The sequence below is a fragment of the Heptranchias perlo genome, chromosome 27 (assembly GCF_035084215.1).
Source record: "Heptranchias perlo isolate sHepPer1 chromosome 27, sHepPer1.hap1, whole genome shotgun sequence".
Lineage (NCBI taxonomy): Eukaryota > Metazoa > Chordata > Chondrichthyes > Hexanchiformes > Hexanchidae > Heptranchias > Heptranchias perlo.
Window position 1 is genome coordinate 36,784,630 of NC_090351.1, and position 25,336 is coordinate 36,809,965.

The 25,336-nt window shown below is 41.6% G+C and overlaps 1 protein-coding gene across 1 annotated transcript in view; it reads right to left on the bottom strand.

Moving 5' to 3' along the window:
- The window catches only part of LOC137344594 (lamina-associated polypeptide 2, isoforms beta/delta/epsilon/gamma-like), a 36,092-nt gene extending 11,093 nt beyond the window's left edge, over window positions 1–24,999 (bottom strand). Inside the window, exons 1-4 of the mRNA XM_068007669.1 lie at window positions 24,737–24,999; window positions 11,232–11,355; window positions 9,835–9,960; window positions 7,449–7,484 (exon numbers count right to left, since the gene is read on the bottom strand). Of these exons, the coding sequence (XP_067863770.1) occupies window positions 7,449–7,484; window positions 9,835–9,960; window positions 11,232–11,355; window positions 24,737–24,961 (511 nt within the window). The 5' untranslated portion in view covers window positions 24,962–24,999. The remainder of the gene's footprint in view (window positions 1–7,448; window positions 7,485–9,834; window positions 9,961–11,231; window positions 11,356–24,736) is intronic.
- Window positions 25,000–25,336: the final 337 nt, after the last annotated feature.

The following is a 25,336-nucleotide window of genomic DNA, read 5'->3' on the forward strand; positions in this document are numbered from 1 at the left end:
GGACTGCACACCCGCATCACAGGCTGTCAGCTGTGGAGGAGCTCTACTTAAAGGAGCAGTCCTCCAATGCTGTTCCTGGAGCATACAACCAAAAGTACAGCATGGAGCAGCCCAGGTGAAAGGCTGCTCCCAGATTTAACGATGCCTCACTCCAGATCTTACTGGATGGGGTGAGGAGGAGGAGGGAGATCCTCTAACCGGCGGACGGGTGGAAGTGGCCCGTCTCTGCCACCAAGGCCTGGCTCGAGGTGGCAGAGGAGGTCACCAGCAGCAGCAGCATCTCCCGCACATAGATCCAGTGCAGGAAGCGCTTCAACGACCTAACTAGGTCAGCCAAAGTGAGTACACTTACTCATTCTCTTACACTGTCTTCCACATCACCGCCCCCACCCCACAACTCATTCTGTACATGCCAATACTACTCTACCACATCACTCGGTGAGTCCCCGTCCTCAATTAGTTGGGGTTGCACATGGTGAGTCACCACACACGTGAGCACTAGCAGACACAGGTGGCAGGGGCAGCTGTGGAGAGTCCACCTCGGTGGATGCATTCTTCTCCAGGCTCTGCTCAGCTGGACAAAGATGCTGAACCCTGGGGCCATCTTTTAAAAGGAAAATGATCGAGGGACAGCAGCACATTTGCAAGGTGCTGGAACAGGTACCACGCGCACTCTCCACAATCGCGCAAAGGATGGAGTCGTCCATCTCCTGCATGAGTGGAATGGTGGCACAGGGACGTGAGGGCATCTCTCAGATAGTGTTGCGGGTAAGTGCGGGAATGTATGTGATGGAGGGAAGGCTAGCTTCCATCGAGCTTCAAGCATGAGTCCATTCAGGCCCTGACAACGGCCCTTCGGACTCAGGGTGAGCAACTTTCTGCCGCCTTAAACAGGCAGGCAGAATCGCTAGCACTGGCCTTTCAAGGCTTCACACAAGTCATCCAAACTGTCATCCAGCAGGGTGGAAGGAGTGATGTGGGCCTAGCCCAGGAGAGGGATGATGGTGAAAGGGGACATAGAAGTAGGGACGCCACTCAAAGCGCTCCCACGTCTCACCCATTGCCCACCTCTCAACCAGTATCCGCAATGCTGCCTCCTCTACAGGTGACCGAGTCTGCCCCTGCACAGGTGCAGATGGAGCAGTCTTTGGAGGGGCCCTCAAGGGCACCGAAACCCAAAGGGCGTCCGCGCAAAACATCTCATCGGTCAGGGCATGGACAAGAGCAACCTGCCACTACCTCTGCTGAAACCACAGGGGTAGCACTATGTAGGGGTTCCCGTAAACTTAAGGCTAAGGTTTTGTGAGCACAAAGGGAATGCACGAGGGTGTATGACGGAATGTCATGTTTTTCATTCAGTTTTGTTTGTTTTGCCATCCACATTAAAATTTGTTATCACCACTACTGCCACGTCTTTGCAAATCTTGTCTGGTTTGTGCAATAATTCCCTTTCCTGAGGATCACCATGAAGACCCACACCTGATGCCACCCATTGGGTCACTGCAGAGTAGGTGTAGGTGTATTTGCAGGGCTCTTTTGTGCAGACGACTGAAAGACGCTGGGGATGTTCCCAGTGGCACCCTGGAAGGATCCGGAGGAAAGGTTGTTGAGGGCAGTGGTGAATTTGACAGCGACAAGTAAGAAGATGGTGCTCGGGCCAGCTGGGAGCAGCTCGGCATCAAGGAGGCTGCAGATGTCCACGACTACATGTCGAGTGACTCTGAACCTCTGTGTGCACTGCTCCTCAGAGAGGTCCACTAAGCTGAGCCTTGGTCTGTAGATCCTGTGGCGAGGGTAGTGCCTTCTGTGACGCAGCTCTCTGCGGTTGCCCTCCCTTCTGCTGTGCAGGTGTATGTGTCACAGCACCGTGTCGTGGAGCTCCACGTGTCAGAGGTGGCCGGCGTTGCTGTTCGTCGTCCAATGAGGTCATGACTGCAGCTATGGCGGCCCCCATCTGGAAGATGTACGTTTGAGAGGGTCCCCAAGGTAAATAAATGCGTCTGCACACCGGAGTTGAGGTTCCAAGTTGGTGAATTTTAGTGTTAGGAGGAGGGTGGTGCAGGCCAAACTTTGTCCAAAATGACAGAGTGGCCTCCTGCAATGAGTGAGCGTCTCCCCACCCACAACACTTGTCAAATGGACCTTTGCAGCTCCCACAGGCTGGTGGCTGCAAAACGTCTGTTTCAACTGGGAGTGTTTCCCCCTGTACAGGAAACACGTTCAGTTGACATGAAAATCACACCCCTCCTAAAATATCCTCCCAATCAGGTCTGCAAACGACCTGAACTAAGTAATTAATTGGTTTAAGTGGGATCCCGCCGGCTTTAATTGACAGTGGGAGCCCTGCACGCGGGGGCTGCGTGCGTACCTAAGTGCGTCATTGGGAAACTGGAAGTGGACAGGTTGGAGCCGGACTCTGGACCCGCCCTGGGAATCCCCAATTTTAGCAGCCCCCCCGCCACGGACGCATCCACTCGACCATCCGAAAATTGACCCCAAAAAGTCAACATACAGGTGCAGCAGGTAATCCTGAAGGCAAACGGAATATTGGCCTTTATTTCTAGGGGGATGGAGTATAAAAGCAGGGAAGTCATGCTACAACTGTACAGGGTGCTGGTGAGACCACACCTGCAGTACTGCGTACAGTTCTGGTGCCCTTATTTAAGGAAGGACATACTTGCATTGGAGGCAGTTCAGAGAAGGTTCACTAGGTTGATTCCGGGTATGGAAAGGTTCTTCTATGAGGAGAGATTGAACAGGTTGGGTCTATACTCATTGGAGTTTAGAAGAATGAGAGATCTTATTGAAACATACACGATGCTGAGGGGACTCGATAGGGTAGATGCTGAGAGGATCTTACCCCTCACGGGGGAATCTAAGACTAGTGGACATAGTCTCAGAATAAGGGGTCGCCCGTTTAAGACGGAAATGAGGAGGAATTTCTTCTCCCAGAAAGACGTGAATCTTTAGAATTCTTTACCCCAAAAAGCTGTGGAGGCTGAGTCATTGAATACATTCAAGGCTGAGTTAGACAAATTTTTGATCAGCAAAGGAGATAAAGGATATGGGGAAAGGGCGGGAAAGTGGAGTTGAGGTAAAAATCAGATCAGCCATGATCTCACTAAATGGCGGAGCAGGCTCGAGGGGCCGAATGGCCTACTCCTGCTCCTATCTTTTATGGTCTTATCACAAGACCACTCTACATTTCGTGCTGTCTTCCAAACCACAACATAATGATCAATGTATTATTAGAATCTAAACTTTTAATGCTGGTCAGAAATTCCTCTCTCAGGTAAGTGGAGAAGTCAACACACATATTTTAAACTGGTTAAATGTCTTCTATAAAATAATGGAGAGAGGAATTTCAGAGGAACGTAGTAAATGTTTGCATGCTAGCATCCCAAGGCAGAAGTTACGGGGCAAGGTGATTCAAAGGGTGTCATGAATCAGGAGGACAAAAGTTGGGAATAGTCAGATGCACAGCATGCTACTTTATAATGGATTGCCTCAGTAATTCAAAAGCAATGCAAATCAGTTAAAAGCAGTGCCAAAATTACCTTGATTGTAAGAGAACGTTGATTACCTTGATTTTATCATTTCAAAATTATAAATGGTGAACGAGATCACTAGCATGAATCATAATTGGCTCTAAATTTGCATGGGTTGCACAGAATCCATGGACAAAAAGAGCCTGTGAAATTTGAAGTCTTTTAAAATCAAAGCATGGAACAAACCCTTGTCCGTCTTTAGGTTTCTACATTAAATGGTCATAACCATCAATCGTTTGGTAAAGTATGACTCTTCACACTAATCCGCGCCCCTCTTAAGTAATTTTGTGTGTTTCTTCTGGTTTTTTTTGTATATATTGTAGAGGTGGAAAGGTGCAGTTTAATGCACAGGTGCCAGAAAGTCCGTGTGTTGTTAATCTGGACAGTCGCTGCAGTCAGTCCATCTGACAGACTCAGTGAGCAGTGGTCACCTGTGGAAGATGGAAGAGGCACACAGACAAGGTAGTAGAGCAATGGCCCTATCACGGTCATAATGATCTTAAAAAAATTACTAGCCTTCAGAAAAAACCCTCACTTCTAGACTCTATTTTGAATAGAACCAGTGTCCACCCTTTATCCCAGTGTATGCTAATTTTTCTTATTTTTATCCGATTACATTTCTGTTCCTAAATTTGTATATAAATTCTAGTCAGTAGTTGGAGCTATATAGCATGTAGAATCATTAAAAAATTCAGGATGGAAGGCAGCTATTTGGCCCCTCATGCCTGTGGTGGTGTTGTCAGAGCAATCTACTCTTTCCAATTTCCCTGCTCTTACCCTATAATACTTTTCCTCAAGTCTTTGTTATGTTTTTAGTTCTTTTCTAATTTTCTTACCCTAGAATATTTTCGCTCTAGTAATTTGGATCACTCTCATGGGTTAGTCCCAAACCCCGTATCTTTGAGTGCGTCTATGCTTGCCTTGAGATTCAAGTAAATTACAGGCATGCGCTGGCAAATTAACAGCAAACCTTGTTTGGTAATTGCTTTTAGCTGCTGGACTTAGCCTATGCTTTCATAATATCTCATTCTGGTCTTCGAAAGCAACAAAGCATCACAGCAAACCTCATTTTAAGTTTAAAGTATTAAATATTTTACAAAAGATGAGCAAACACAAACAGTGTAGACAAGTTTCCATCCAACTCCTCGAAGGTACAAAATTTAAAAAAGCAATTCTAAGAACAATAAAAATTCATCCTAAATAATTTTAAAATACATAGATTCTGGGGTAGATTTTAAACTTTCATTGGAAAACTATCAGTAGTGGATTGGCCACCCATTGTCAATCCTGTCCGATTCTCCTTTCCATTGACTTTAATACAAAGGAAAATTGGGTGGGTGTATAAGAACATAAGAAATAGGAGCAGGAGTAGGCCAATCGGCCCTTCGAGCCTGCTCCGCCATTTAATAAGATCATGGCTGATATGATCCTAACCTCAAATCTAAATTCATGTCCAATTTCCTGCCCGCTCCCCGTAACCCCTAATTCCCTTTACTTCTAGGAAACTGTCTATTTCTGTTTTAAATTTATTTTTATAGGGCAAGCAACCCACTACCGCCAGTTTCCCACCCAGCGGTGAAAAGTTAAAAGCTACCCAAGAGTGAACTGCGTTTTTTTTTAAAAAAGGTGTATTAAACTGACCAGTGTAATAAACTGGATAGCCTGGTGAAGGATAGAATACTAGAGCCTGGTCTCCAGTTGCTTCCAACCCTTTATTCACAGAGCTCAACATTATCCACTTCACACTCTAGATAAGCTCTCATGTAAATGGATACAAGAGAGTCCCCAATTGATGCACACCACCTAAATACTATTAACAGTGATTGATATAAATCATATGGATACAATTAACAACCAGCATAGGTTGGTTGCTCCTCCGGGATTTCAAAATGCTGCTTCATGGGATTTTCCATCTTCCATCCTGCACCCCCCGCGCCCCCCCACCACCCCCACCCAACTCCAATCTTGTTTATACCGCGGAAAAGAGTTACTGGGACTTTGAATTTAAGAAGAATTCAAAATCCACAAAAAGGAACAGTCAGCCAAATACAAACTGAACCAATCACACCACATTAAGTCCGAGTTCTCTTTCTCTCAAGCCTGTAATCAACACAATTTAAACTGCTCTGCTTGTCTTGGAGTTTCCTCCGCATTTCTACCCCAAGACACGCGTAATCTGGACGTAAATCAATTACGTGGCTAAAAAGATGGTGGAATGAGGAAAAAATTTGCAGGGCTACGGGGTAGGGCGGGGGAGTGGGACTAGCTGGATTGCTCTTGCATAGAGCCGGCGAGGACTCGATGGGCTGAATGGCCTCCTTCTGTGCTGTAACCTTTCTAAGATTCTATGATTTTGGGCGTAAATGAGTTATGTGCATAACTACAAAACGCCCAAGTCTCCTCGATCTTTTACGGCCGTCCATCAAACCCTCCGCCTGAATGAATCTCCATCCATAAAAATGGCCGTGCGTCCGACTCTCAAATGCGAGCATCCTTCAATTGCACTTGTTTGGAGGGTGTCTTCATAATGTGACCAGATTTTTAGGCGCAGCAGGAAAGAAAGTCATTTTTCTGGTGTTTCATTGCAATTTTTTTGAGCGTTTCTTTTAAATTTCTCACTGTGGTCGGCTCTGTATTTTCTTTCTTTAATGTATTTTTATGGTACAAGTATAAGTCATATTAAAAATGAAAAGCTTCCCAAATTGTAGGTTCCTAAACATGCTGTGGCTTAAATGAGTTGAAACTTAAATTTTCAAATTTAAAGAAGAAACATAAGGTGTGGATTCAGCACTTTCCTTGTCGTCCTGATTGTTTACCCTGATCCACCCATTTTAAGTTTGGGTGTAATCTAATGAGATTGGGAGGATACTTGGGCGTAATTTGTCATTGGCAAAATGGGCATGACATTGGGCGCATTTTCGGGTCTAACATCTGGGTTGCTTCCACGGAGGAAACTCCAGGCCATTGCTTATGTTTTCTGGCTGTATTTAGAGGTGCACACAACAAGCAAAAACATCTCATATTGGTTATAAGTGTATAGAATCATCCAAGGACTTTGCAGGGCACAGGTTCAATCCTCAGTATATGCTCAGTTAGCTGATGTCAGCCAGGGCAGCCATTTGGGTACAACAATTGACTTACGTGCCCCAGGTTAGGGAGGAGAAATTGACCACGCGCCCTACTTCTGATGCCTTTCCAGCCACTGTTGGACATGCACATGCAGACATTCAGCGAGGGAAGGATTGGGCTCAAATTCTGATGCAGCCCATTGACATTCACCATCAAGGGTCAACCATGACTATCTGGCCCTTGCACAATGTACTGGAGGGGTGCTTATGGGATTGTACCTCAGCAAGGGGTCTATATTTTGTCTCCCTTCCAAATGCCGCAAGTCCCTTTCTAAAAAAAAAGTCCATGCATCACCTGGGAAATTTATCTTTTCCAAAATGTGCAACGATTGTGAAATTTGACCCAAAATCTTAAGGAAAATGTACAATCCTAAGTATAATCCAATGATAGGATGAAAGTATAATGCCTGGTTTACATCCAGCTGCACTAACAAATCCTAACAGGCACCTTTTTGCTACTGCAAGCAAATAATCCCATCTATGGAATAACACAACCTTTTGCATCAAAATGGATATCTCGCTACTAGAAACAGTCTGAGTTGAGACTCCCTTACAGTCTTTATTCTAAAAGATCTCTTTAAGTAAGCATTCAAACAGGCAGACAATGCTGGAAATCAACAGCAGACTCCTATTGTCCAATGCCATGAACAGAGAAATTGCAACTTCGGTTATGGAGTAAATAAGTCTACACTGGAGCTATTATAAATCTGAATGGTCTGTTCAGGCAAACAAGAATGCTTGGCCTACAATATGAAACTTAGCTTCAACTCACCAATCATGCTCTGTGTGGAGCCCTCAGGAGGAAAGTCTGAAAAACAGAATTACAATTTTGTAGAATTTTCAATTTAAAAAAAATCAAAACTTTCAGGAAGCGGATGGGACATGGCAGCAGGCATTTTAAAACTGGAGTCAGGAATTCTAGCAGATATGAACATTTGATCCATTTGAATAAATGATCAAATCGTACAAACTCATTGACATGACATACAGGTGCATCAATATGCCGAAGTCAACAACCTACCATTCCACAATCTCTACGTAAATACAGGCTATTAGAACACGTCAGTATCTGGGGATCCTCAGAACTCAATGTTGAACGTTTTCCACATGAATCAGAAGACAAATCTTGAAAAATTCAAAAATGTTATTTGAAATTATACAAATGTAAGCAAGGATCTCTCCTTACAGCTCCAGCTTTATATACTTGCCAGATCTTCCTCATACTACACCCTGGGATATCACTCAGCTATTCTTCCTCATTCATTCTGGCAGCAATTGATGGATGCTTGCAACAAAATGATAGGCACTGGTGAGTTGAAACTTCAGGCTATACAGAGATTAAGTGGCAGAGTTCTTTTACTTGTGGGATGCAAGTTAAATTGCAGTCTAGACTAATGCTAACCATTAAAAAGACTGCTTGGTTTCTAATTGAAATGGTTTGCATGGACTCAACCCTACTGGGCAAGAATCCACACCATAAATATCTGGCACTAAATGACAATCTGTCTGAGATAGGACTTGTGTGAGAAATGGAAATGCAACGTTAGCGCAGTAAAAGCTGCCTTTTTAGGCTGCAATACAAATAGGGCAAGGTAAAACTGAACTTTATTCTACAACTAACTTGTTCTATACTGTAGATAACAGTTGCCCAAAATTAAATCTCCAACTTGGCAATTTTTCACCAGGGCAATCATCAAATTCATCCTGAACTCAGGCATTTAAAAGATGGTCATTTGTTCATATCATTGAAAGGGGAACCAGGTGGCATTATTATAAGACACAAGTGAAATAGTTTCTACTGAATTATCAAACAATCCTAAACACTATGGAATGGAAGATAGCTGTACACTTAGTGATGCCTCAGGGTCACATCACTGCTTTATAGAGCTTTTACTTATAAATTATCATGAATGGAGGCAGTGGGACAAGCTCCCCATTCATATCACTGGATTAGAATTTCATGTGGATACATTAGAGAGGATGTCAATCCAAAATATGCACTCTTAGACTGCCTCTGATCATAAGTTTAAAACATGAAACACAGCAAACGTGTGCACAGCCAGATGCTAACTGTATAGATATCTCCCTTTTATATGGATTGGTATGAGGATTACATAAGTGTTACAAATTCAGGCAGGTCACAGATACCTTCCTGAGTTCAATTTCATCAGTCACTCCTGTGTCAGCATCTTTCTTTTATTGGCTCACACTGCACTATATTTAATTGTATGACTGCGTAATCCAGGAGTGTAATAATAGCATCTCCTTGTAGTTTGGACCGGTTACTCGTATCTTCTGCAAGTTCTTCTTCAATCTCTCCACGGGTGGACTGAGCAAATACTTGGTAAGATGAGGCCAGATACAAATCATTAAAGCTGCTTTAGTCTAAAGTAAGATGTTCATATAGAAAAGTCGTTGTGACTGGACTCACTTAACTCAATCCATACAATTAATCTTCGAGTTAAATGTCAGATTTGGCTCAGAGTCTGGAGGTTGCGGGTTCAAGCCCCACTCCAGAGACTTGAGAACATAATCTAGGCTGACACTTCAGTGCAGTACTGAGGGATTGCTGCAATATCGGCGGTTGCTTGTTGTTTAGTCTCTGGGGATACAATTTCCATTTAGCATAATAGCCACCATTTGTCCAGCCTCCTTTTTAGAAGGTAGCATTCACTTAGCTTTTAAAAAGTCAATGTTAAAAGTAGCTTTATCACTGACACATGGCAACTCAGTAAAACGCTATTCCTTTTTCAGGAACAACTTCTTCATAAGGAATTGTTAATTTATAGACCGGCCCATTGCATGATGCAGTGAATGCTGATTTGACTGAAGCATTTGGAAAGTGACAGACTCAGATTTGGCAGGAGGTAGAGAAACAAGCTTGCCACCAGAGGAGGTTGGAGACAAAAGCAGTCAGTGAGAGTCCTTAAGGAAAGCCTTGAACACAAGGCAAGAAAACATCTTTTCTTGTTCCTACCTACTTCTGATCTTATAAACCTGAGCTCTACTGAAGGGTCACATTAGAAAAGTTTATCTATTTTTCTCTTTTACATGTTGCCTGATCTGCTGTGCATTTCCAGCTTTTAGACATCATTACTTATGTACTCCAACTGTGATTTTGAACACATACAAGACATTAAAAATGAAGATGACTTTACCGTCTTCCTCTTCACTGTCCGAGTATTGGTCAACATCTCCAGTTCCGTTTTGCTTGAGTGGGGGCACAGCAGGACCCTGTCCCATCAATTTAAGCAGCTTCTTCTCATAAACCATCCTGGTAGTGGCTACAAGCAGGTAGAGAAGGCAGCAAGTCAACAAAAAACAACACCGAGGAACGATTATTTAAAAAAAAATAGTGCATCTCCTGTGGAATGTTTGGAAGAATGGGAGCAGATGAATGCGCATTCAAGGAAAGTGACAAAAGCTGAGTGATTTTGTATGTGCGTTTGGGGTCAAATTTCAATTGTGGGAAGGGAAAAAAAAGGGAAATTGATACCGAGAAGACAAAAGACCACAGCGTAGCAGAAAAAAAGGCAATGATATTTTTAAAATTGTTACATTTTTGTTTAACTAACACAAACAGACTTGCACAATCAGGCTCAGCTGCGAGGAAAGTGAATAAACTTTATCTCCACCTGGCACTTCCTAACAGTATAATAAAGATCGAGAACTTCCTATGTGGGTGCAATTACAAACCTGCATCACTAAATTATTATACCACTCAAATAAAGATTATTTCTACAGAATGAGAGCAACGACAACAACTTGCATTTATATACCACCTTTAATATACTAAAAAGTCCCAAGGCGCTTCACAGAGGCGTAATCAGACAAAATTTGTTACCGAGTCAAAGAAGGAGATATTAGGACAGGTGACCAGATGCTTGGTCAAAGAGGTAGGTTTTAAGCAGAGTCTTAAAGAAGGAAAGAGAAGTAGAGATTTGGGGAGGGAATTCCAGAGCCTAGGGCCTAGGCGGCTGAAGGCACGGCCGCCAATGGTGGGGTGAATGAAGTAGGGGATGCACAAGAGGCCAGAATTGGAGGAATGTAGAATTCTCGGAGGGGTGTAGGGCTGAAGGAGGTTACAGAGATAGGGAGAGACGAGGCCATGGAGGGATTTGAACACGTGGATGAGAATTTTTAAATCAAGACATTGGTGTACTGGAAGCCAATGTAGAGCAGCAGCAAACTTTCAACTGTAAGCCAGGTTTGAACTTTGTTTGAAATACTGTAGTTTGTTATAATCATAAGGTTTATTTACACTGTCAATCCCACCATCTTAATGTTGCTCACAGAAGCTCTCTAAGTAAAAACAGTTTCCTTGCCGAATGAATTTTAAACCAGGAAGAAGTAATTATCAGAACGTAACCTGGCTGCATCCAACACTGGCTGGCTTCAAGTAGTCTTTTGTCCTATTATAGTCAATGAGTGGCCAATTCTACATACAATAACCATCACAGTAAGGTATATTAAAAAAAATCCCATTGCTTTTGGATTCAGAAACAAATGCTGCGACTGAGCAGTGTAGAAAAGGGTCTTTCGATTTTGTACCTACCCACAATAGGACCAGGTGTAACTCCATGATTCATGAGCTGTTCCTTCAACTCTTCATTGCTCAGCTGCGTGACATCCATTGCATTTGTATGGTTATCTTTAGCCTCTTTTAATTTGGGCAGTTCCTTAGTTACAAGGAAAACAAAAGGCAAATGAAACAGCATTTGCAATAGAGGTTGTAGTTCCACTAGCCTTTAGCTTAATAACCCAGAGCAAAAATTGTCTTCCAACACTAAAGGAAGCTGACTAGAAATATGAGTAACACAACACGTGCAAAAAAGCTTCTTACAGAAGGAGTTGTGTAAATCAGTAGCTTAATAATACAAGTAACGAACCATGCAACGACACAAGGAAATAACTGCTGATGCAAATAGATTCATTAATAAAAAGGATTCTGTTTGAAAACATATACCAGTGCATTTGTGTATGTGTCCCCTTTGTAAACAGTAGAATCTGCACGGTATTGTTAAAGACAGGTCAAAAGGTTTGAAATGCACACATTCTATTCAAAAACATGTCAATACTCTATAGGATACATACAATAATTCTACTACATATTAATAAGAAAAAAACAGCATACCCCCTTAACATTTTTGATAAAACAAAAACTTTATTTTACATTGTTAATTGGTGCTTGAAGGTGTGTTTATCTTTCAGTAAATTGGATAGCACCAACTAAATGAAAGTTTAAAATTTCATGTAGATGGATGATTCAACATTACATCCTATTAAGTATTAGTATTTTAACAAACCTACAAAGTGGGTAGCTTTATAAAAACATTAGATCCTCATACAAGTGGCAGGTAGAACTGAATTTTATAGTGTTAAAAGCAATGGCTAAAAAAAAACTGAAATTTCCCCAGCAGATGCTAAGAACACTTCTTAATTATTAAAGGGAACAGTTAATATTCCATATTGATGGAACAACACACATCCCATATCTAGTGAGTGTGGAAGGAGGTATGGGGAGAGAAAAAAAATACACAAAGTGTGGCCAAAACATCAAAATGATATTTCCGGCAATCATACAAGTTGTAAAGTTGGAAATTAAGCTCGTTCTGGGACTTAATATAGGAAAAAATAAGTCACTATTTGTACACTATATATACACATTTTGAACCATTACTAAGAACTTGGGTATTTTTAAGCTGTGGTAAGATTTAGTGTTAGGGCAGCTAGATTAAGGAAATTAAAAATTAGAAGTATTTGCAGGCATATCTCTCACACACACACACACACACACACACACACACACACAACCGGGAAGCACAAAATGCAGAACTCAGTCAAGAATTCTGTTGGTGGAATGTGTCCCATTCAGCGCCAACATCTGTCCTAGTTTGGAACTCAGCGATATTAGTTATAGCACATAATGATTAGGTCACTAAACAATTCCATGCTAAATCCATCTTCGGTTTATCACTAAACACGTGAATAGATTCCCTACCCTTCCTCCTCAAAAAAAAAATCTATGGTTACCATTAATGTAACATTAGCACAATACCGTGGGATTTATTCTCGGCCCTCATCTTTCTCATCTACTTGCTGCCCCTCAGCGACATCATCTGAAGACATGGCGTCAGGTTCCACATGTACGCTGACGACACCCAGCTCTACCTCACCACTAACTCTCTCAACCCTCTTCTGCCTCTAAGTTGTCAGCCTGCTTGTCCGACATCCAATCTTGGATGAGCTGCAACTGCCTCTGATTAAACATTTTGAAGAACGAAGCCATTGTGTTTTTGGCCTCTGCCACAAACTCTGTTCCCTCCCCGGCCACTGTCTCGGGCTGAACGAGACTGTTCGCAACCTCAGCGTCCTTTTTTACCCAGAGCTCAGCTTCAGACCCCATATACTCTCCAACACAAAGACGACCTACTTCCACCTCCGTAACATCGGTTATCGTCGCCGCTGCTTCAGCCCATCTGATGCTGAAACCCTCATCCATGCTTTTGTTTTCTTCAGACTCAACTATTCCAATGTTCTCCTGGCTGGCCTCCCATCTTCCCATCCTCCATAATCTTGAGCTGCCCGTATCTTAAACCGCACCAAGTCCTACTCACTTATTATCCCAGTGCTTGCTGATGTACATTGGGGCACCCAGTCCACCGACATCTCAAGTTAAAAATTTTCATCTGTTTGTTCAATCCATCCATTGCCTTACCCATCCCTATCTCTCTAACCTCCGCCAGCCCTACAGCCCTCAGAGAACAATGCATTCCTTCAAGTCAGACCTAAGTATCACTAATCTCTTCGCCCCAACATTGGTGGCCAAGCCTTCAGCTGCCTAGCCACCTGGTGCTCTGGACTTCTCTCCCTAAACCTCTCCACCTCCTTTAAGACTCTCCTTAAATCCTAGCTCTTTGACCAAGCTTTTAATCATTCTCCTAATGTTCTTTGGTTCGGTGTCAATTTTTATCTGATTTCGCTTTTGTGAAGCACCTTAGGATGTTTTCTTACTTTAAAAGGTGCTACATAAATGCAAGTCGTCATTATTGTACATCTACAATCTATTGATGCACAAACCTCAAAAATACAACTGGCGGAGAGAGCAGGTATTAAAATATGACAGAAGTTCAAATTTGCAGACATTACCATGACTAACTAATGGCGTCAGCCTTGCCTCAGTGATAGAACTCCTGCCTCCGCGACAGAAGGTCGTGGGTTCAAGTCCCACTCCAGAGACTCCACAATCCAGGCTGACACTTCAGTGCAGTACTGAAGGAGTGCTGCACTGTCGCAGGTGCAGTATTGAGGATAAGACATTAAACCAAAGCCTCATCTGCACATGCTACTATTCAAAGAAGAGCAGGGGAGTTCTCCTGGTGTCTTGGGCCAATATTTATTCCTCAGCCAACATCACTAAAACAGATTACTTGGTCACGCATCTCATTGCTGTTTATGGGACGTTGCTGTGTGCAAACTGTCTGCCATGTTACCCTATGTTACAGCAGTGACTACACTTCAAAAGTACTTCTTCGGCTGTAAAGTGCTTTGGGACGTCCGGAGGTCATGAAAGGCAATATATAAACGTCTTTCCTTTCAATGTTCGACAATATTTTATACTATTTTTTATTGAAAGCTTTTATCTAAAGCACAATGTAGCATCATTGTCTTTAAATCAGTTCAAATGCCTATTTCAGCACAAAATCCGTCAGAACTTTTTTTTCTCATTAGTTACAACTTCTGAGCAAATCCATTTCTCTGGAAAATTAAATTGATTTGATCTGAAGAGGGCTCCACTGCACTTCAATTATCAGTACGGGAAGTCACAGAAGTCTGCAGATATCGAAAGCATTTATACCTTCTCAAAACCACACAAGGATATCGTCGCTCAAAAGGGAGAAGTAAAAAGCCACCAACAGTTTACTCTCCACTTGGAAAGGTCATCTGTTGTAAAACCCATCTGATAGCTACCAACTAGCACAACATTCCCAATTTAAACTAAATGAACGAGGGAAAAGAAATCAAATACTTGGTACTAATCTCTGCAATTGTATCACTTATTTTTTAGAATGGGTGGCAACTGTAGGATTAATTAGCTAGACTTTTAATTTCATTTCAAAAGTCAACACATATTCTCCATTTTTATCTGCACGTTAAACTTTGCTGTGCTCTGCAAGGCCAGCAGAATTTGGCTCGTGCCAAACTGTAACTAAACTCTCAGGTATGCATAATGACCATTTAAGAGCTAGTTACTAAAATAACTATGCACCTTAGGGTCCTGATACGTAGAATCTCTTAACTAAAAAAAAAGAGTTCGGGCTTCAGTTAATTCCCACCCAGAATTCTTCCCTCCCAATTTCTGGCAAAGTGAAGGAAAAATGTATGAGGTAATAAAGCAGAAAAGCTACAGGTCAAATTTCATTAAGTTAAATTAATTCCATCCAACTTTTTAAATACATGTGAATTAAGTTTGCACTGACCCATTTGATTAGGCCCGTTTGAGCGCATCACCTATTTCAGGCCGGAGTGTGTGCCAAGAGCCGGAGACCAGAGATTGGGTCTTGGGCCTCTTCAGCATTATTTTCGCCGAGCTGCGGACGCCAATTGGGTCTCCAGAGACAGCCTGCCACTTTGACGATGTCCAATTTGGGCCAGCTGCCTCGCCGGCATCGGCCCTCGGATAAGTCCTGGTTGGGGGGGTGGGGTGGGAAGGGAAGAGAAAGTGAACGGGTGCATGGCCAGCAATGACCCGCAGTAGTAATGTGGAGCCGGGAGAAGCACTCTGCTCCCCCGTCTCCACATGAAGGCATGTTTAAATGAGAAAGCGTGCCTTTTAAATAGTGGCTTGCAGTTGTCCCTTTAAGGACTGTAGGTTAGGTTGCTGAAGTGCCTAAAAAACTGAGCAGAACAGGCTCATCGCGATCTCCGCTCAGTAATAACAAATTTCCAGAAGAGGTCCTGAAACAGGTGTTAGGCTTCCTATTAACATATGCAAGGGGCCCAACACCTGTTTTAGGTTGCCACCAGGGGTGCCTGAGTAGCGCCTGCCCCAATATAAGGTCAGATGTATTTCAGGTGTCCTTGGGGTGTGAGATTTGGCACTGGGAAATTGGTGGTTTTTGCCCCGTTCTATGTTTGACAAAAACAGGTGCAGTGGGGTCCAATGTCTACCCCATAAAGTTAAAGGGTACATCACCAAGGGCTGAAATTGATAGCAAATATCTTTAGGGAATAGTACATATAAATAAAGGCTACTGTATATTAGAAATCTATAAAAAAAACATGTACAACCAGAGCTATTTTTCTACAAAGTAAAATCCAGTTGACACACACATACACACAGAATTCTGATTACCCACATCAATCTTAAATTAGCCCTTATCCAGATGGTATATGGCAGCAATTTGAAGAGCTAATATTCTGCAAGATAGCTTCATAAAACCAATACAATCATGATTGAAATAATTCTCCTCCCTCCCTCCACTGAAAATCTCACACCATTGCATTTTGATGTTTATTTCTCCCAAGAAACAAAAAATGGTTGAGGAATTTTTGTCGAAATATTTTACAAACAGCCCGTATGACTAACTTTTAGTTTGTTTCAAAAAAGCAAAACTACATAAAAGTAATAATGCAATGACCAGTTTATTCAATTCACAAAGGAGGTGGAAGGCACAGCAGGTTACAACAATGTTTGAATCCAGCCCAGACTAACAGAATGAAAGTTTGTTCCTTCTGCTGGCTGGAAGATAAAATGGGTTTGGGTTCAGTCTTACCTCAGCTACGAGTGAAGTGATTGTGAGCCCAAACAGAGCAAAACAAAAACAGCTATAATTAAGGCAAATTTCTGCAATGATCAGAATGTGTCTGGTCATGTTATACTTGGCACGAAAAGTTTTGACGCTGACATCAGGTGCTTAAAGTGAGAAAATATTCTTTTCCCCGTACAGACATCCTGCACCTTGAGCAGACAAAAATCAAATCTCTTGCTATGATTCGAACATTTTCCTTTGGTTTCAGATCCCTTATAGATCAAATTTTCAATGATATTGTGTTAACACTGCCCAAGCTGATGCCTGTGACATCTTTTCTCAGCCTAGGCAAACATTAGTTCAGCTATTCTTCACTAAAAAGCTCACTAGTAACTTAAAATGGTTCCACTTTAGATTATTTTCAGTTCTGCTCCAGGATTTAGCCTTGAATTCTTTAATAAGTACGTAAGATTTTTAAAATAGATTTTTTTCCAAAGCACAGATGATGCTGTGTGCCTGAACTATGTTGGACATTTCTCTTTCTCCAAGCTCTAAATCGCTACAGTTCTTTAAAAAAAAAATCATTACAAACTTGAAGAGGCCAGTCCAATGATCCCTGCTGCTTAAAATATCAGACATTAAGCCTTCACTAGAACCATCTACACATACTGTATATACTAAGTACGTTTTGCAGTATTAAACATGCAAATTTAAATGGCAATAGACCACCTTCCATTCAAAGAAAAATCCCCACACACCTGAAACAAAAACAAATTAATCAGCTGACCGTTTTTCTAGGAGGAACTAAAAGATGTAGCGGAAACCATGACTAACCTTAAAGCGGAAGCCTTCAAAAGTCTCACGGCATTTACAGTCAGGCAGTATCATACATAATGAAACGTCTGATGAAATTCTGACACACCAAATTTTGTTAAGTGACTGCACAAGGTTGTTCTTTCCTCCCCAATCCCCTGCCCCCCTCCCCCCCCCCCAACAAAAGAAAAAAGCCATACGGTAAATCAGGTAATTTTCAAAGGGCTAAATTTGGGAGACACAAATTTGCACAGCTTTAATTTTGTGTGTGGCAAATTTCATAATAAATTAAATAGAAGTATTTGCAATGGCTTGACTTTTGTGAGAAAAGGGCAGATGTAAAATCTGCTGAATTAATGCCCACAGGAAAATCACCTGGGTTATGATATATATACTTCCGGGGGTGGGGGCCCCAGAAAGAAAGAAAAAAAACGGAGTATGACCAATGGCTTGCTGTATTACTCTATGATTGCCCTTGCATACTTTGCTGTAGTCTGTAATATACATAGGTTAAAAGCTTTAAACTATGACTAAAAAAATTCAGCGACTTTGGGGAAAATCCTGGGGTACATTAGCCAAAATTCTTTTTTCTCCAGTTACAGCAAGTTTCACTTTAATATAACTTTGTATCTTTATAGTGAAGTGACTTCATAAGCCTTGAAGTTGATGCAGAGTATTTAAAAATATAATACGCTATACAATTTCTTGTAATGTTGATGTTAGGTTACAGGGTACACTTGTTTATAAGGCAGGAGCATATAATTTACGTCTGATGAAACTCTGACACACAAGATTTAATTCACAGGTGGAATTGTGAGTAACATGATCTGACCCTTTACGCTTTAAAGATCTAATTGCTGTAAAAAGGTTAATTCCTGATAGGTGTATTTTGAATTCAAATAGAGAGCGAGGGTTTCTCTGTAGATTGGCATTTGTGTGTAAATTTCTGGCTCCTCCCAAAGCTCTGAAGAAACCACAGAGAATGACTTGCTTTTTAAAAAAAAAGTGCCAGATATTTGCATGTGTGAAAATGTGTGATGGATGCATCTTAAACTTTGCTCATGGGCCTGAGGTTTAGAGAGCAGTTATGATGTTTGGTATGGTCTTATTCCAAGCTGCAGGTACACAGTAAAGGGCTGGAAAAGAATCTGCAGTGGGTGGGGCAATAAGGAGGAAGGAAGCAAGGGAACAGAACACGGCAGATGAGGGACAAGAAAAAACACAGCTGAGAGGGTGACCATGAGGAGAAACAGGGACTCACTGGTTTAATAGCATTGCTAACATAATGAACAATATGTGTTCTGAGGTTCCCTCAACCCCAGATTTAATTTCCAATCAAAATGAGAGAAAAAACTTTTTTGTTCAAATCATATTATCTGGATGTAGCTTTTACAAAAAAGTGGACTGAAAGACTAACCATTCGTAGCATGAGCTACAACTTCCTGTTTCAACTAAGATGTTTAGCAGAGGCCCGATCTGTCCTCTCTGGTGGATGTAAAAGATCCCAGAGCCCTATTCAAAGAACAACAGGGGTTCTCCCGGTGTCCTGGCCAACATTTATTGCTCAACCAACACCATCAATAACAGATTATCTGATCATTTATCTCACTGCTGTTTGTGGGACCTTGCTGTACATCAGCCATTGTGTTCTGTATAGTATTTGATCACTAGTTTGCTACTAACCCTTAATGCGATTCGTAAACATATATTAATCAACCTCTGACGGGTTTTAATAGTTCTGTTTCCACTGGCAAGAGAGTTGGTAACCAGAGGATGCGTTTAAAAGCCGGGGGGTGGAAAAGATGAGATTTTTTAAAAACTCAGCAAGTTGTTATGATCTGGGATGCACGGCCTGAAAGGGTGGTGGAAGCAGATTCAATAGTAACTTTCAAAAGTGAATTGGATCTCTACTTAAAAAGGAAACATTTGCAGGGCTATGGGGAAAGAGCAGGGGGAGTGGGACTAAATGGATAGCTCTTTCAGAGTGCTGCCATAGGTATGATGGGCCGAATGGCCTCCTTCTGTGCTGTAAGATTCTATGAAATTGGTTGCCGTGTTTCTCTGCATTGCAACAGTGACAACACTTTAAAAGAACTTAGTTGCTTTGGGACAACCTGAGGTCATAAAAGGCACTATATAAATGCAAATTCTTAGTTTGCAAGCCCTGTTCTTCCTGTCTGACACAGATGGAGGACAGCATTTTGGGAACTGCAGTCACTGAGTGACATTCATGCATTCCAGGAATTCTCTACTTTGCTTCAGCCTCTTGGGAGTGCAGCAAAATTACATCCAGGCTTCTAATACAAAGAAAAAGCCTCTTAACAGAAACAGTCAAAGAAATTCAAATGAACTGTATAGGGAAGTTTAAATGTATTGTCATTAATTACTTTTAAAGTCTTGCATATTTTAGAAATAGTACTTTCATGATGGTCTCCTGAGGTGGCTGACAAACCAAAATGGTCTTCATATTATAAAAAGGATATAGAGGCATTGGAGAAGGTGCAAAAAAGATTTACAAGAGGTTTTACCTATCAGGAAAGACTGAGCGGGCTGGGGCTCTTTTCTCTAGAAAAAGACTGAGGAGTGACCTGATAGAAGTCTTTAAGATTATGAAAGGATTTGATCGGGTCGACATGGAGAAGATGTTTCCACTTGTGGGGGAGACCAGAACTAGGGGCCATAAATATAAAACATTATTTTATATATATTACATTCTATGTAATTCTATGTGAATGATTTTCAGAATATATTGAACAATTTCATTGGTTAACCTTTAAAAAAAAATATTGATAGCAATTTGTGACTGGTACATTCTACACAGTCAATTGTAATTTTTTTGGATGAAAAATAATTTTCATAAGTCAGGTGCAAGTGTGCAAGACTTATACATACACATATATTTATTACAATGACATTCATGGTGCAGTTTTATTTTGATTCTCTTTTTGACGACAGTGGATATCAGTACAGAAGCTAACCACTTGGGTGCTCTGTGGTGTTCACTGGCACCAGAATGAAAGAGTTAAATAGATTGTGACAAAAATTGCTGGAAATTCATCGCCAAGCTATGGGGTAGAATTTCAGCGAGGGTTCCCCAATCTTCTACCAAAGTTACAGTAGGAGATTGGAAGATGCCCTGTGGAAATTCCAGGTGAATATATATTGCCCCTGCCCTATGTACCTGACCCAATGAGCCAATCTTTGTGCATGGATCTACAAAATGAGTATGGAGGCATAACAGCTGAGTGTATTCCTAGCTTCAACCAATGTAGCCATGCTGTTTCCAGCACTGGTCATTGCACAGCAATTCTGAATGGAAGCCCTAGCTCATTTCCTCTCTTCTTCCTCCACCCTCCTACTCTACAACCTGGGATCACTGTGGACAAAATTGAAATTTTAAAACTAATAATTCGGTGTTGTCAGATGTGGCCAATGTTTGTCACCCGTCATATGCAGATTTACTGGTTATTCATAAAGTGAATTTATTTCAGACCGTTAGTAACACCATATAGTGTGCAATTGAGGCTACAGTAAACTGCATCATTCAATCAACAATGAAGAAAATCAAGTTAGATCTATCATCATAATCACACTAATAGTGACACCCTCTCAAGAGTACTGCCTTCCAAAATATTCAGCCACTTTACAGTGCTAAAACCACACTCTATTACCATAAAAATTGAAGTTCAAGTTCTTTGTGGCACCACAATTCTTTCCATTTTATATATAACATATAGGCTAACAGTTGTATCATTTATATTGATTACATTTTTAAAAATTGTTGATTCAATTCCATCAAACTATTGTGTCTCCCAGTAAGTTCCAGCCAAATTAGAATCCTGTTGCACAAGACATATCTCAAGACATTTACTCCTTGCTAAGATATAGTTCTACTGGTCCGGGGCACCTTTGATACTTTCCTTAAGTGGTCAGTATTCAAGTGTGAACTTGACTGGAAGCGTTAACAGTTACTAAACTGCGGCAGGCATCACAGCCAAATCTGATCCTGTACAACCACACATGCGCACTTCCAGCAGCAATTAACGTTTAGAGGAGCAATCCCTGACTGAGGTAAGACCAGCTAATTCAGCACAGGCCAGGAATTGAACAAGAGACCTTGCTGGTATGTACGACTGGATAAACTCGCTCTGTCACTGTGACAGTAACTCTTGTGGAATTCTGTCACAAAGCTACATTCCTGACCCCACTAAAAACAACAAAGACCAAAAATAATCAACTCTCTATGGACCTTTGCAAATGCAGACCCAAGCGTTGGATTATAAATATCTATCCAACAGATCTCCCCGTGTAGCACAGATGGCAAACCCATAATGTAGCTCAGCCGTATAAACCAGAGACAGCAGATTGAATTCTCATGCTGTGCTGAGTAGCCAGCATTCCCACTCCTGATTCTTTCCAGCATGTATCACAGGAAGATGAGTGGGAGAGACAAGAGGGAGGAAGAGACAGAACGAGTGACAGAAACCAAGCGAAAGATTGAGAAATGGAGAGAATACCAAGTTTTTAAGTTTGTACTCATGTAGCCGAATTCTCTATTCCACACATGCCAACCCTGGGTAAAAATATTACTATGCACCCATTCATGTTTATATTACTTATACTAACTAAAAAGTTTTATTATTTATACTTAACTTACTTATCTATACCCTGATAACAAGATAATTACAGATAAACCAGGCCATTCAAACTTTCCGCAATTTAAAAAACTAGAAAGATCCTTAAGAACTCCATTTCAGCATTGAATTATTTATTTAAAAAAATTCCCAAGTTTGTGCCTCGACTACTATTCTTGGATGTCTATTCCATATGTTGATTATTCTGTGTTAAGAATTTCCTCACATGCATAAGGAAGTGGACACTAAGCTAGAAGAAAAAGAGATTAGGATGCTAAGCCCAAAGGGAGGAGAGAGAGAGAAAACAGTGAAGGTCAGTAAGGATGGGGACGTGGGCAAGCAGAACAAGACAACAGCTGCAGAATTTTGGACAAACTGTAGTTTATAGAGGAAGTAGGTGAAGGCTGCAAACAGGGTGTTGGGAATTGTCGAAGCTGGAAGTGCCAAAGGCATGTAGAAGGGTTATGCTGTGGAGGGGCCAGAGAGGGTCAAGGTTGCAAAAGTGGAAGTAAGCAGCTTGGTGATGAATATGATGTAGGGTTTAAAGCTCAGCTCAGTGTCAAACAGAATACCAATACTACAGATAGTCTGGTTCAGCCTGAGTGTAAAGCCAAAGAGGGAGATTAACTCAGTGACAGGGAAGCGGAATTAGTGGTGTTGGCTGAAAATGATACCTTCAGTCCTACTGATGTTGAGTTGGAGAAAGTAATCACTCATCCAAAACTTCTGCCCGCACTAACTTATTCCTGTCCTACTCTGATTAGATTTTTTGAAAGGTTTGCCTAAAATGCATTCACCCACTGAATCTTTAAATTTAAGTACTTACATTAAAAAATGATTCCAAATTTGTTTTTGATAGGGGAGAGGGAACTGTTAATTTGTATTTTGTCTCCCTCCACTCTGTTCTTCCAAGTGCTATTTCTGAACCAAGAAGGCGGACTGAGACTCTGCCTGTGCCACTGCCATTCAATAACTAGACACTAGTGTGGAGTAGGTCAGAAGTATCCAAGTTTTAAAAAAAAATTTGTTCATGGGATTTGGGTGTCGCTGGCAAGGCCAGCATTTATTGCCCATCCTAATTGCTCTCGAGAAGGTGGTGGTGAGCCGCCTTCTTGAACCGCTGCAGTCCATTTGGTGAAGGTTCTCCCACAGTGCTGTTGGGTAGGGAGTTCCAGGAATTTGACCCAGTGATGATGAAGGAACGGCGATATATTTCCAAGTCGGGATGGTGTGTGACTTGGAGGGGAACGTGCAGGTGGTGTTGTTCCCACGTGCCTGCTGCCCTTGTCCTTCTAGGTGGTAGAGGTTGCAGGTTTGGGAGGTGCTGCCGATGAAGCCTTGGCGAGTTGCTGCAGTGCATCCTGTAGACGGTACACTCTGCAGCCATGGTGCGTCGTGGTGAAGGGAGTGAATGTTTAGGGTGGTGGATGGGGTGCCAATCAAGCGGCTGCTTTGTCCTGGATGGTGTTGAGCTTCTTGAGTGTTGTTGTAGCTGCACTCATTCAGGCAAGTGGAGAGTATTCCATCACACTCCTGACTTGTGCCTTATAGATGGTGGAAAGGCTTTGGGGAGTCAGGAGGTGAGTCACTCACCACACAATACCCAGCCTCTGACCTTTTGTGTATTGTGGGCATCTCAGGTGCAAATCAGGGCGCCTTAGGGATCATATATAAAGTTTAAATCCACATTCTGATTAATGTGGATGTATTTCAAGTTGCTGCTAACAGATCTTGCTGTTCTGATTAATGATTTATCCACCAATGAGGCAAAAACAGCCTTTTCCAAAACTCCAGGCCCACAAAATTCAGATAGGACAAACCAGCAAATGAGAAATATAATTAATTAGGCTGGGTTGTTATGGCCTGGGGCTGCACGTGACCTGTCGGGTGCTGTTTGAAAACTTTTCTTTCCTGTGGCGAAGTACCTAGCCCAGGACAGCATATTTAACATTAAAAGTTAATTGATGGGGAAGGAAAGGTGGTTCAGTTGATAACTAGTGTTGATAACATAAATGAGAAAGCCGGCTGGGAAAGAGCTGTTCAGCTCGATTGTGTAATTATCACTGGATATAGTCATTAACCCAAGGATGCTTTAGCTTTAACAAATTAGATCGACTCAGCAGTTTCTCTAAACAACAACCCCCCCACCAAAAAAAAACCCACAAGACTGTCATTAGTACTAGCTGTTTAAAATATAAAAAGAACAATTACACGATTCAATGCAGGAAGCTGCTGATGCAAGTCAAAAAAAAGTTTCTATATTATTCAGATTCCCACACTCTAGAACGTGTTCCGGGCAGTAACGGCCATTTTGTGGCTTTGATAGTATTAATAAGCTTTGCTGTCATTTTGGGACATCATCTCAACTATTTGGTTGGTTAGTGCGTTAAAAAAAAATCTCACTACAAACTATGCGTTATCCTACATATGACACCCTTCCACCCCCAACATATTTAAGTTTGCCATTTCAATTTGTGGGTTTATATTGTGCATAAAACTCCGTGTCATTTACATATGAAACCCAGATGATTGAATAAAAACGATCAACAGAATTCAACAACTGCAGAGAATTCACGAAATACATATAATAAAACATCGCACGGTACATAATAACACGAACAGCTTCCAGTTTATAGAACGTTAAGGACAGCAAATCCTAGTGCCACACAGAGAGAAACTTATAACAAATCTCCTTTGAACAAGAAACTGCACACACATATAGCCCAGTTTTAAGGAGTAACGGTGAGCCCGCACCCAACCCAGTAAAGGGTTCAAATCTCGTAACTCGGAGCCCAGCTAAATGCTCAAATACAAAAACATACACATCCACGAAACAGCCACATCAAGTTCCCTAAACTCACGGTGCTTTTAACTTCTGAAGAATCCTCCTCGTCGCTGGAAAAATCCGCCCTTAAATCTGACTTATTCTTAGAAGAAATGTGTTTTAAATAGAGCTGCACATAAACCTCTTTCTTCTGCTTCCCCTGCGGTAAAGGCACGTTATGAGCAATTAATTCACTCTTCAGTCTGCCTTTAGTTAAATGAGACGGATCCTGATTCTCCCCAATATCTGACATATTCAGCATAAGGGTCAAATCGCTCTTTTATTTATTAGAATTAAGATAAGACACTAACCAAAGAAACAACATGAAATATTCACCCGCATACACGCATGTACGAATTGCAAACTGTACGTGAAAACAAGGCCACGGCGGATTGGACGCGATAGAAAATGGAAACCCATTGGACAAACTGTTATTAACTCCTTCGAGGCCACACAAAGAAAATAGATACTGTAATAAATCCCTGCGATAGGAGTCCAAAACCACAAGCGCTTTACTTTGATTTTTGGTTTACCCGAATACCACATTTTTCCAAGGTCCCCACCAACATAGCTGCCAGAATTCAGACAATTCAGCTAACTCCACATGACATCAAGAAGTGACTGCGTGCATTGGATA